The sequence below is a fragment of the Pinus tabuliformis genome, chromosome 8 (genome assembly GCF_031772625.1).
Source record: "Pinus tabuliformis cultivar Carrire ecotype Pingquan chromosome 8, CPIR1, whole genome shotgun sequence".
NCBI classification, from domain to species: domain Eukaryota; kingdom Viridiplantae; phylum Streptophyta; class Pinopsida; order Pinales; family Pinaceae; genus Pinus; species Pinus tabuliformis.
Window position 1 is genome coordinate 218,523,082 of NC_142294.1, and position 13,109 is coordinate 218,536,190.

The 13,109-nt window shown below is 36.1% G+C and overlaps 1 protein-coding gene across 1 annotated transcript; it reads left to right on the forward strand.

Annotated features, from left to right (window-relative positions):
- The first annotated feature begins 6,583 nt into the window (after nt 1-6,583).
- On the forward strand, nt 6,584-7,911 carry LOC149234937 (uncharacterized). Its single transcript, XM_089371989.1, has one exon. It carries the CDS (start codon nt 7,058-7,060, stop codon nt 7,691-7,693), a length of 636 nt encoding a protein of 211 aa, XP_089228115.1. The 5' UTR covers nt 6,584-7,057; the 3' UTR covers nt 7,694-7,911.
- The last annotated feature ends 5,198 nt before the right edge of the window (nt 7,912-13,109 follow it).

Here is a 13,109-nt window from a genome sequence, read left to right on the forward strand (position 1 = left end):
CCCAGAAGATCCACAAGAGGACGAATGTTAACAAAGGAAAAAAGAGATCAAGAAACATACAAAGACAAGCTTCAGGGCAGCCAACCAACGCTAGAGAAACTTCTAGCAAAAACCCCGAAGATGAAGAGGATCCAAACCTAGAGCTCCAAAGGAGCTCATCACAGCAAAAGTAAATGATGAAGATAATCTCCTGGAATTGTAGGGGAATGGGCTCCAAAGCCAAGGAAGAAGCAATGAATAGTCTAATAAGACTAGAAGTCCCGAACATTCTTCTCATCCAGGAGACTAAACTGGAGGATTCAGCCTTCCTCCAAGCAAGCAAAAAGTTTTGGGAAAAAGACGGAGTGCATGCAACCTCTGCCGTGGAGCATTGGGAGGACTTGGCTCACTCTGGAATCCAAATAAGTTCTCTCTAATCTCTGTGTCCCTAAACACTCATTGGATTTTGTTAAAATTACAGCACTTAGAATCTAAGGAAACTATTAGTCTGGTCAAGTGGTTATTATTACAGTGTATGCCCAATTGAATCATCCACTTCCTTCGATCGCTTTTTAAATTGTACATATTTCATTTTCAAAATTGAGTTTGTTAATATTAGCTGACATATTTTTTTATTTAATTAATTTTTTTAAAGTAACGTTACACATATCTTTGAGCATATACAATATATATTAGCCGTCACATCTATAGTAATGTTACACATATCTTCCGCATATACAATATATATTAGCCGACACATATATATTTTTTAATGTAACGTTCCATGACAACATCTCCCTCATAATTTTTTAATATTTTTTTAATGTAATGTTATGTTACATGACAACATCTCCTTCATATATTTTTAATATTTTTTAATGTAACGTTACGTTACGTGACAACATCTCCTTCATATACTGGGTTGTAGAGCACCTCTCTGTGCAATAAAGCAACTTAAAATAAATAAATTTTTATGGTTAAAACATTTTAAGTACTCACATTGTTTTACATTGTGGCATTTTTGTGGGATTTGATCCTTGTCGGCTCTTGCTAGATCCATGGTTAAGATGGATCTATACTGGTAAGATATAATTCCAAGCATGTGCATAACAATGAGTATCACAACTCATGCAATCATTTATGATCAAGATTCACAAGATATTGCATCAATCACAATCCATAAAACAATATATACAAATAGTTCACACTTATCTGTGTGCTTGATGATGGCTGGAAACTAAAGGAGGGACTTCAACTCTTCACCCAACCATAGGCTAGCCACACTACAATCTTTCTTGTAACTAACCACCCCCAAGCCAAATTTAGATTCTAAGGGGTGTATTTTCTCAAGGAAATTCAAACCAAAGCTTTAGAAAATCTTCAAGAGGATAAATCCACTATTTAGGTGGTTTATCAATCGCCCCCCAGTAATAAGCACAATAGTGACCCTCTCACTTCATGATACCAAATACAAGACTTCACCCAAGGGTTAGTTGAGGCATTTCTTAGTTCTAGGAGACTGAATCCAATGTCTAAGTGGTTTATCAGTTGATTTTTCAAGGCAAGCACTGTAGATGTCTATAGCCCACTATCCAAGTGATTTATCATCTTACTTAGCAAGCACCAATTGGTTTATCAACTTCTTCAACAAGCACTTAGTGGTTTAGCTGCTCTTTTAATAAGCACCATAGTGGCTCAACTCATTTTCCTTGTGGTTTATCAGCTTTCCAACAAGAACGCAAGTGGTTTATTAGCCCATTCAACAAGCACCAAGTGGTTTATCATATTATTCAACAAGTACATAGAGGTTTATCAACTTACTCAGCAAACACTAAGTGGTTCAATTCTCCACTAAACCTCCAACTGGCCAATTAGGTTTTTACACAACATACTGGCCTTCTCACCATAACACAGGGAAATACTTCCAAACTTTTATAACATGAGCTCAAAAACCCATCCAATTAATTTCGATCCCACTTTACTACTCCTCGCACTCTATCCCTTTCTAGAAAACTTTTATCACCTACTCTCCTCTTTTTCTCATGCTGTCACTCTATTCCTCCCCACTCTACTTCTCTAATAATCATGTTGTCCGCTCTTATGTTTGTGTTTACCATGTCATGCTTCTCTCGGTCCACTAAGAAGGGACAATATGGAATTGTCCTTTAGCCATGATCCCCACTCCAACTTCATTGTTTGTTTGTGCAGGTCATTCCATTTTCCAGGGTGATATGTAACATAATAAATGTGGTAGGTGTGCTCTGTTTTAGATACATCACAAGAAACCTTCTTCCCCCCACCCCCACCAAGAACATCTAAATTTTTGTTCTCTCCTTCAACCATCATTAATTTAGATTTATTTTCGTAACTTTACATAAGCCAAATTTAAAAAATGACGTTTACAAGGGGTGCGACAAACGGGGTTTTTACTCTTACAGTTAAATACAAACATCTAAATTAGCAAATATTTTGGTGTGGTTGATGCCTTAAAACCATATTCCACTTACGTCGGTCCCACCTGAATGCATACGACCGAACCTCAAATAGATTTAAAATCATGTCCATAAACTCCTCGGGTTTGCTCAAAAATTGAACAGCAATTGAACAACAATTAAATAGTGATTGAACAACAATTGAACAACGATCCTCCCACGTTGACTTTCCAAGTTGACTTTCCCTTTTTGCACAAAACTTATCAGATTAATTCTCCACCGTTGATCTCACCATTAATCTGACGATTGCTGATCCACCCAATCATCGCACATCGCATATCACAATTTCTTTTGGCCAGGGTTCATTCACTCATGAATGATGCAATGCAATATTAATCCAACGGTCAGCGTCAGCAATGATCCAACGGTCTGCGGCCCTTCAACTAACACACGTGTTACCAAACAACTTAACCTCCGTAGTTGACTGTGACGTAAGCAGTTGGAATGTAGATCAACAGTTAAGATTTCGTATGGCACTTCAACCCCGATCAAGACACTCGTAGACTCCTAACTTCTGAAGTTACGCACTTCACTTTGGCTTATTTCACTTTGGCTCCAATTCCTCGTACGAAGATCTTCTCGTCTATTGTTCTAGTAGATTATAGCACAGTTTCTACTTTCCTTTGGCACTCAAATTATCAGCTAGATTATACCTCTGAGCTTTGCACTAATTTCTTTAATCGGATTCATACATCCAACCACTATCCTCCTCTGTATTCCTTAACACCACTTCAAGCTAGATTACATAATACTCTTTGTGTTATTTTCCTCCTTCCAGATTTTGTAATTCATTCTTTACTTGACCTATACATACATCTATTAAATCCGACTAGAATCACATGGATTCTACCCAGATGGTGTGTCTTTTGTCACTCAGAAAGACTTTCAGAAATTCAACTTGAATTCATTCATCATGGTTTATCACACAAAAACCATAAATTCCCAATTATAGATCACTCAGCACATAAAAGGAATGACACACACAGTCATAATGAATTCAATTTCCTCATTCATTAAACAAATGTACAGATACAAATAAAAACTTGTTTACAATCTAGCTTTGGCCTGATCTGCCTTTACACGGTCTGTATCAATGGCCCTTTCTCATTTCAATGCCTGTAGACTCACAATCCAACCCTCCTGTCTACCAAGTCTATCACTAACTAACTCGACTTGACTAACTCTTTCTCTGCCTTTTTGGCTTACATTTATACAAAAGGATTTTGTTAACCAATTTTGGTTCAGATCCTCAATCTTCTCAACTAAATCCTAAGAATCCTCTAAGTCCTCAATTAGTTCCTAAAATATCTTCTGTATCCCTTAAGTATCTCAACTTTCAACTAATACTAAGGATCCTCCATAAATCATGAACTAGTTTCTAAGATTTACAATATCTCACTCCATACTAATTACTCATCATCACTCAAGTTCTCCCACATTCGAGAACATTTACAAATATCCTCACAATATTTAATTAACTCCTATTCTAAATGTCTCACCTAAATCACTCAAAATATTAAAATTACATGAATTAAATACTTAGGAAAATCACTCTTTTGAAAACACAAGACCACCTAGATTCTACTAAATGTATACATTTTCGGAACCATGATGCTCCTGCATCATTCGACTAAGGTAAAAGTTTTGTAACATTTTCTTGACAATTAGAATATCCCTCTGAAAAATTCAAACATTTTGAAAAAAAACCACTGCTTCTTGTGGACACCATCTTTTGATCTTTTTCTTCACTTTTGTCTTTTAGTGAATATTTAGCCACTTGAATTTTTAGTCACCCTAATAATAACCCCTTTTTTTCACAATTATTTTTAATTCTTTTATATAATTTAAGTAATAACTTTTACTTAAATTAAATTTAAGGCATTTAAATTATTATTTATTTATTGGATTCACCGTGTCCTCTTTCTTTCTTTAATCACGACTCTTATGGTGGGATGGAAACCACTCTAGAAAATGTGTATCACATTAGTACGACATAAACTTTCCTCTGGAGCCCCAACAGAGAATGTAAAGGTGTATTAGCAGAGCACTAAATTGAAAATGGCTTTGAAATCCTTTCCATCCTCTTATATATATATATATATATATATATATATATTATATTTTTTTTTTTTGGTAATTTTTTTTTGTTAAATGGCTAAGGGTCTCATAATGAAAATGGAGAAAATCCAACTTCTATATCGAATGTTTCAATTACGACGACGATAAAGTTGATGATTTTTATGGCCAAGGACCTGGATTAACGAACACGAATCTGTACAATGGTTAAGCAACTAGAGGATCGAACAACTCTGATACCAAATAGAATGAACAAAGTTCGTATACGTAGCATACTACTTCAGAAGATCTGAAATATATAAACATCCATGATATGACAACAATATATTATAGAAGAATATTTGAATACAAGTGAGATGATTGAGTTATAAATGAGGGTATGCTTTATATAAGCAAGTACCCTTACATGAATGGTCATGTCCTTAGGGACATGCTTCTCGATTAACTAATTACTATTTAATTAACTATTCCGTATTATTATTATACTTATATTTTATTCATAACATAGTATAAATCAATCTGAAGAACAGATCTATCAAGTGCGAGAGGGATTAAATCTCTTGATATGAAAACCTCTTTTAGAGTGCAAAATTTGACAAATGATTTGCACATCAAGAGACTTAATTCTTCTCTCCTCTTGATAAGCGGGATCTATAGTGGTTTTATGTGTGTAGTTTTTCATTGTTTAAATTGCATTTTAAATGAGTAAATAGATGCAATGCCTTTAGACAAATCTTAATTTCGAATTCCAACAATTCTTTGCTAGATTTTAGACCAAATACACATAAAAATATCCCTGAAAAATCAACCAAATGTAAAATAATGAGACTATTCAAAATATCTTAAACATAAGGTTTTTTTTTTTTTTTTTTTTTTTTTTTTTATATAATATATGCATAGATGGCATTACAATATTTTACTTAATATGGACCTTGAAATATTTTGTTTATGAACCACATTGTTCATATTAAAATATTTTTAGATACACATCAATATTAAAACATTGTTGATAGTAAAATATTTTATTTCGATCAACACTAATATTTTAATTATTATTAATATTTTTTGAATCATAATATAATGTATGGTAAACATTATAACTTTAACTTGGTCAACATAAAATTAAAACAACAAAATAAAAATTACCCTATAAAAATAAAATAATAATAAAATAAAAATGAGTCATGGTATTCATATGGAATATAGCCTAAGGGGGAATTAAACTAGCTTAGACCCAAAATAATAATAAAATAAAAATGAGTCATGGTATTCATATGGAATATGGCCTAAGGGGGGAATTAAACTAGCCTAGATCCATCTTAAGTGAGATGTATGTTTTGATCCTTCTTGGTTGGTAGATGAGTTAAGATGGATCTAGGCTAGTATATTAAAAATTGAATTAATTACTCATCTCTCTCCTAACTGAATTACTTTACTTTTAATTACTTCTTCCTATTGGGTATTGGTATATTTTCAGTCAACACACATATAGGCTTATTCTAACTTATAGGCTAAATGACCATTTTCACTATAGTTTGGTATACATAGATTCCACGTCTGAAAACCTAGAGGCACTCAAATCCTATAAATTAAACGACTTAAATCAAGCTTTTAAAAATCTCTAAATTTTTTTATTAAAATTAATAAAATTTTTTTCCAAAAAGAATAATTTCCTAGGTTAGTTAAACAACTTATTTTAACCTTTTTCCCATATGTATCTAATACCACCTCGAAATCTTTTAATCCGTGTGTTATATACTTACCATTATTAGTACATTCACTGTGTTGAATTCCGAACCCTAGAAATTAACCCTGCAAAGGAATCCTGAAACTCCCAATTAGGTAACGACTAAGTTGCCATATCCGCTCATTGAACGCGCCAAAAGGATCTGAATTTAACGGAGCCGTCTCCCGCTCCGATTATTGTTCAACATCAAAGCAAGCAGGTAGTTGAGGAATCCGTTACAATTTATATGGGGATTCGCTGGTGACTGACGGCGCGGGGTGTGTTACAAAGAAAACTGGCGCCAGGGAACGGCGGCCAAGGCCTTGAACCTTGGGGCGGCAGAAATGACGCGTCGCTTTGGAGGCGGCGGCGTCTCCGGTGCCGATGCCGTGCCGGCACCGGCCACATTGCCTATACACACTGCCGCCCTCGAAGATTCCTTCTTGGACGGCGGTCAAACCCGTGGGCCTAGCCCTTTGCCGGTCACTTTGCCCCCGAGTAAAGGCTGTCGGCGCGCCCGCGGTGCGACTCTTACGGCGACCCGCCGCCGGAAGTATCTGTCCGCCTTCCTACCCCACGTTCTACTCGGCTTCCATCTGCTATATAAATTCAAATCCCATACCATCTCGATCCATCCATCGGAAACCATTGTTTTTCCGCAGGAAGTTTTGATTTGAGTAGTAAACCCTTTGGCCTCCTGGAGCTTTGATTTGCTCAGGAAACCCTAGCCCTTCGGCTCCTGAAGCTTTGCTTTTCGCAGGAAACCCTTTGGCATCGGCAGGCTATGGCTCCCAGCAACAACAGAAGAGGCGACAATGGAGCAAGAGGAGTTCACTTCAGGGGCGTGAGGAAGAGGCCCTGGGGTCGATACGCGGCGGAGATCAGGGATCCATGGAAAAAGGTTCGCCTTTGGCTTGGCACCTTTGACACGGCCGAGGAAGCCGCCAGAGCTTATGACACTGCCGCTATCTCCCTCAGAGGTCCGAAGGCGAAAACGAATTTTGCATACTCCTCGCCGTCTTCCTCATCGTCTCTGCACAATAATCAGAGCAGTAGCCAAAACAGCAGCACGGTGGAGTCCTGGCCCTCTGCGGTCCCGGTGACTCGATCCGGAGACCTCGAGCTTCCCGCTTCTTTTCTCCCTCGCCTCGGAGTTTCCACCGGGCGGCGGGTTTTAAATGGTGGAAACCCCCGGTCCGCGCGCCGGCGGAGTCTTTCCGAGAAAAACAGCGGCAGAAAAGCTGAAGGCGCCGAGGCGCGAACCACCCTAAGCGATTCTGATTCTTCTTCTTCTGCGGTTCTAGACGGTGAAACACAGGCTCTTCCTCCTCCTGCTGCTGCGAAGAAGCCTTTTCTTCTGGACCTAAATCTTCCACCGCCGCTCGACGATGACGAGGAGCCTCAGCAGATCGGTTCTTGACCGCAATTTCTTTAAATTGTCTTTCGTCTCAAATTTTTTTCCCGCTTTCAACCGTTTCAGCTGCTGCAACCTCGGCGGCCAAATGCCTTTATTAACATGCCGAGGATTGCAATGCAAAGTTCCTCCAAGAAAATGAGGGTTTGCATGGTTTCTTTTCTTCTGGCAGTGTACAGAAATTCGAAAATTTAATTTCAGAATTCTCTTCGACTTCCGGCTTATATATTTTATCTACTGTGTTTTCTTGATTCAAAAGAAATGTTTAGCCAAAAATTTACAGATCCAGAAGGGATTTTGCAGTTAAAAAGAATCCAAACAGAATAAGAAGCAAAATGTGCACTGCAATTCGAAATTTTAAGACGTTTTCTTTACAGAAACATGAAATAAATTTTTATGTTTGATTTGGACAAGGTATCTTTCAGAACTTAATAATACGCAACAGTGAATTTCACCTCCACAGGCACACTAGAGTTTGAATTCAAGCAGGTAGTCATTATCTGTGTCATAAATCTGAAATTTATGAATGTGGATGAAAATTGTTTGTGACTTCAGTTTCTAACGTGCCAACCTACTGTAAGCATTTTATTTTTGCTAACCTACTGTAAGCATTTTATGTTTGCTGTTACTTATTGACGTATGAGTGACATAAAATGTCGAACCGGAGACTTAGGCGGCTGGGCTTGACTCAAGCATCTTTCCCTCGTGATGGTCCCGAAGAAAGAGATGAGGCCACGCGGGCTTCGCGGAAGTGTCTATAGGCATAAAATGTTACATCTATCTCTCTCACATGTGAGCACATTATCTACGTGGTTGCTGTCGGCGCGCAAAAGTAGAATCGTGTCCGCCTTCTAATGGCTCATCGATTACACAATAGGATATGGATTTCGTGGCTTTGAATCTCTTACGGACGGATTCAAAGCGGCGTTGGCGGTGACCGACTGAATCAGTAACTTTTCCGTTGGTCCAATGTGCGGACGACAGCTGTCCACTGATGCTTATTACGTCCCGTGGACGTGGTTTTCTTTATTTTTTCCAAAATAAGCAACGCGCACGTCCGCCGCGGTACGGCGATGTGAAGTTGGTGGAAAGTATATTCCGTTAGATTTGCATCCCACTATTCTCGGTCGGTCACGTTGCCGTTCCCCCACTTCCCCACGGCCCCCTGATTTCTGTTTTGGTTGTTGGTAGATTTCTCAACGTTACGTTGTTTTAACGTCTCATTCTTTTCTTTCAAATAAAATATGGTCGTGATATTGATGGCGGTTTTGCAATAATGGTGGTTTGCCTATATGTAGTAATGGTGGTTTTTCCCTTTTTCCACCCCTTGTTTTAATGGCAATTTTTAATATTTTCAGTTTGACGCGTCCAACGATTACTAAGTGGGGAGTTTATCTCCATGGTCCCATCCTACGTGACCCGGGTTCATAGCCACATGGTAATCTAATCTCAATAGATATAAAATACATATATAGATAATTTATGATTAAATTTTTATTTTCGGTATTTTGGAATTGATTTTACAATTATAAAAAAATTTATTTGTTATTTTATATAGTTTGTAATTATTATTTTATGATGGGATATAAAGTTTAATATGCCATGATGTTCAGTAGGATAAATTAAGAGGAGAGTTGTTATATCTACATGTTTGATATCTCTCTAACAATAAAAATACACCTACTTAAATTTATTTTTATTAAATATTACCTTGTTATCGTATTATGAAATATAATAATTGGCTTCCATGTTTAGCACAACCTTATTCTTCTTTTTAAGCATCCTAAAGGGTTGATACCCTCGAAAGGGTGGATTTTGTTCGGAAATCCTTTTAATACAATTAAGTGCACTTACAAAGGCAAGTTTTGGTTGAGTAGTTGTAATTAGCTTTTCTACACCCGCATGAAATAGTCTTTGGATTAGCTAGAAAAATGTCACCCTGGATCAATAGTAGTGAGAAACTCCCCTTTGACAAAGAAGTGATTTTTTCAGAGCGAAAGAGATGCTATAGCATGTATATGAATGTTAGTAAAAGAAAATAAACTTTTTGAGCTGACAGGTTTATTTTCGAGTTCAATATTAAGACTGCGTAATTTTTTCCTGGGTTAAATATGGAGTTTACATGTATACTTTATAAAATAAAATTACAATATTTAAGTTATAATAAAAAACAAAAGTGAATATCATATATATCATAAAATTACAATATTTAAGTTATAATAAAAAACAAAAGTGAATATCAGTGAATATCATATATATCATATATAGTTAACTTTTTTTTTTTAATATCCCCAAAAAAATCGCATTTTTCTATTAAAAATAATAAAAATTTACATCTCTATCTGCACTTTTTTTCGTAGTAGTCTAACCAGCCAAGGAATTGCCTGGAAAGTTATGGAAATTCTGGTCATAGTTAGATAAAATCTGGCAAGAATTTTTGTAAATCCAAGTTATAGTTGTTAAACTTCAAAATTTTAGGTGTCTTAGACATTTTTTATGGTGTCAAACCCATTTCCACCATCAAAACACAATTCAAACACTGCCTCGACAAGATGTTTTGAAATTTTTTTCCCCGAATTCCGGCCAAAAATATGTTTTGAATTTTTTTTCCCGAATTCTGGCCACTTTTGGCCGTCCGCGCGCAATTCCTCCGCCTCGGTAGATGACTCCTTTTTTTGTCCCTAGAGACCCATGTTATGTGCTTGAAGCACTCATCATAGCCTTGCTACTAAAAATAACATTTACATTTTTTATTTTTCTATTACGATTGCCAATTGTTCTATTTTTAATTTTGCATCCTTGGTTGATTTCTAGGAGTTTGGATCATTGCTAACTTAGTTTCTTTCTCGTCATGTTTAGCAGGGCCTTTATGTTTCTCTTCTCCCTCTTCCACTTGGTAGCCTTGTTGATTTTGTGCTTCTAGTTGTTGAAGACTCTTGTCCATTTCTTCATCTTCATCATCTGAAGAAGGTGGATTTGGAAATTGTCATTCCTTTGGCTTTTGAGATCTTTTGTCATCCCTTTGGCTTTTGAGATCTTTTCTTTGTCCTTGGTGCCCTGGCTTTTCTTTGTCCTTGGTGCCTTGGCTGATGGAAGATGCGTCATCTAGAAGCAAGGTTTTAGTTAGTTTTTCAGTGTAGATGTTTTCTAATCTTATTTAATTGTATGCATTTGATTTCAGTGTAGATGATTATTTTTTATTTGATGTAACTAAATGTATCATGGTACATTAACTTAAATTGATTTTTTTGTTATAGTAATTTAACCTATTAATATTGGAGAGCAAGAGAGACACAATATGATGTTTACCATAAATAATCCAAGTTAAAGAATTGAATGGTTTTCAATCTCAACTATATAGGTTTTCAATCTAAACTATATTTTTCATATAATCCATATGAAAAGATGGAAAAACTAACAAATAATGTAAAGATTTTGTAAATTTGACCACTTACTAAAAAAAATAAAAATTACATTATTTCTTGACTTTTGCAAAAAAAAAAAAAAAAAAAAAATTAAAAATTCATCAAAATATTTTGAAGGAAATAAATTATTTCAAACACTGGCAATGAAACAAATGATTTCGACAATAATCTTGATGCTGTAAATTATTAAAACTACTCTTCAAAATATATTTAGTAATACCTGGAGGGACTCTTAAGAATTATTAATTGTCAAAAGTTGTGATACCTAAAATTAAATGAAATTTATGTGCAGTATCAATCGTCTTGCAAACTATTGACAAGATTGTCTCCCTTCTTCATCACCAACTAATTACTAACATACAATTACATACACATAAAAATATAACACAACAATTGTAGCATTCACAAACATTACCATCCAAATCCAAACACACAAACCACTCAAAGCATCTAAGTGCAGACATACAAACCATTCAAGGCAAGAAACAAAAACAAAAGAGAATGATATACTGTGTCAAACAAAGGAAACATAATATAAATTTCAAAGTATGAAGTTTATCTCCAACATATACATAATCTCTCTCTGTGCATGATAGATCCAGAGTTGGATGGATCTAGGCTAGTATAAGTCAATTGAGTTTACCCTGAATGGTTGGACGAATAGTTGTTATCCTCTCCACTGAGGTTCAAGTCTCATAGGTTGACATGTTTACGCTTTGGAATAGAGTATCTTTATTGCGCTCTTAAGTGAGTCAATATTGAGGGCTAGCCAAGTACCAACAACCTCAGCCCTCCCCACTCTTGCCTTTGGGTTGAGAGGGAGGCTAACTTTCTTCCTTGGCACTACTTAATGCCTAATTTTTTTTAGCCCAAAGGGTTAGTTCAAGTGGTCTAGAGCGAGACATGAAGTTCTTTGATGCCGTTGTGACACTCTTTGATTTCCTTGGGGTGAGGCCCTGTAACCAAAGCCAACAATTAACTTGACTTACCATCCATGAAATGTGGGAAGTAATCCATATTTTCTCGTGCTTTGATTCCAAGTAAAAGAAATAGTTGATTTTAAATTAAAATAAATTAAAATAATTTTTATTAATTTTATTTTTAAATATTATAATTTATGGTTTTTAAATTTTAATTTATTGTGTGCTATAGAGGCACTTTGTCTCAAAGTTTTCCCAATTGAGGGCTAGCCAAGTACCAACAACCTCAACCTCACTCTTACCTTCGGGCTTCTTTCTTGGGCACTACCCAATGCCTAATTTTTTTTAGCACAAAGGGTTAGCTCAAGTGGTCTAGAGCAAGGCATGAAGTTCTTTGATGTCGTTGCGACACTCTTCGATTTCCTTGGGGTGAAGCCCCGTAACAGCCAACACTTTAACTAAGTTACCATCCATGAAATGTGGGAAGCACTTCAAAATTCCCTCCGTAACCAGAGCCAACACTTTAACTAAGTTACCATCCATGAAATGTGGGAAGCACTTCAAAATTCCCTCCGTAACCAGAGCCAACACTTTAACTAAGTTACCATCCATGAAATGTGGGAAGCACTTCAAAATTTTATGTGCTTTGATTCCAAGTAAAATAAATAGTTAATTTTAAATTAAAATAAATTTTATAATTTTATTTTTAACTAATTATTTTTAAATATTATAATTTATGGTTTTTAAATTTTAATTTATTGTGTGCTATAGATGTACTTTTTTTCAAAGTTTTCCCAATTGAGGGCTATCCAAGTACCAACAGCCTCAACCTCCTCAACCTCACTCTTGCCTTCGGGTTGAGAGGGAGGTTGACTTTCTTCTTTGGGTGCTACCCAATGCCTAAATCTTTTTTAGCCCCAAGGGTTAGCTCAAGTGGTCTAGAGCGAGATATGAAGTTCTTTGATGTTGTTGTGACATTCTTTGATATCCTTGGGGTGAGGCCCCATAACCAGAGCCAACAATTTATCTTACTTACCATCCATGAAATGTGGGAAGTAATCCTGACTTTCTCGTACT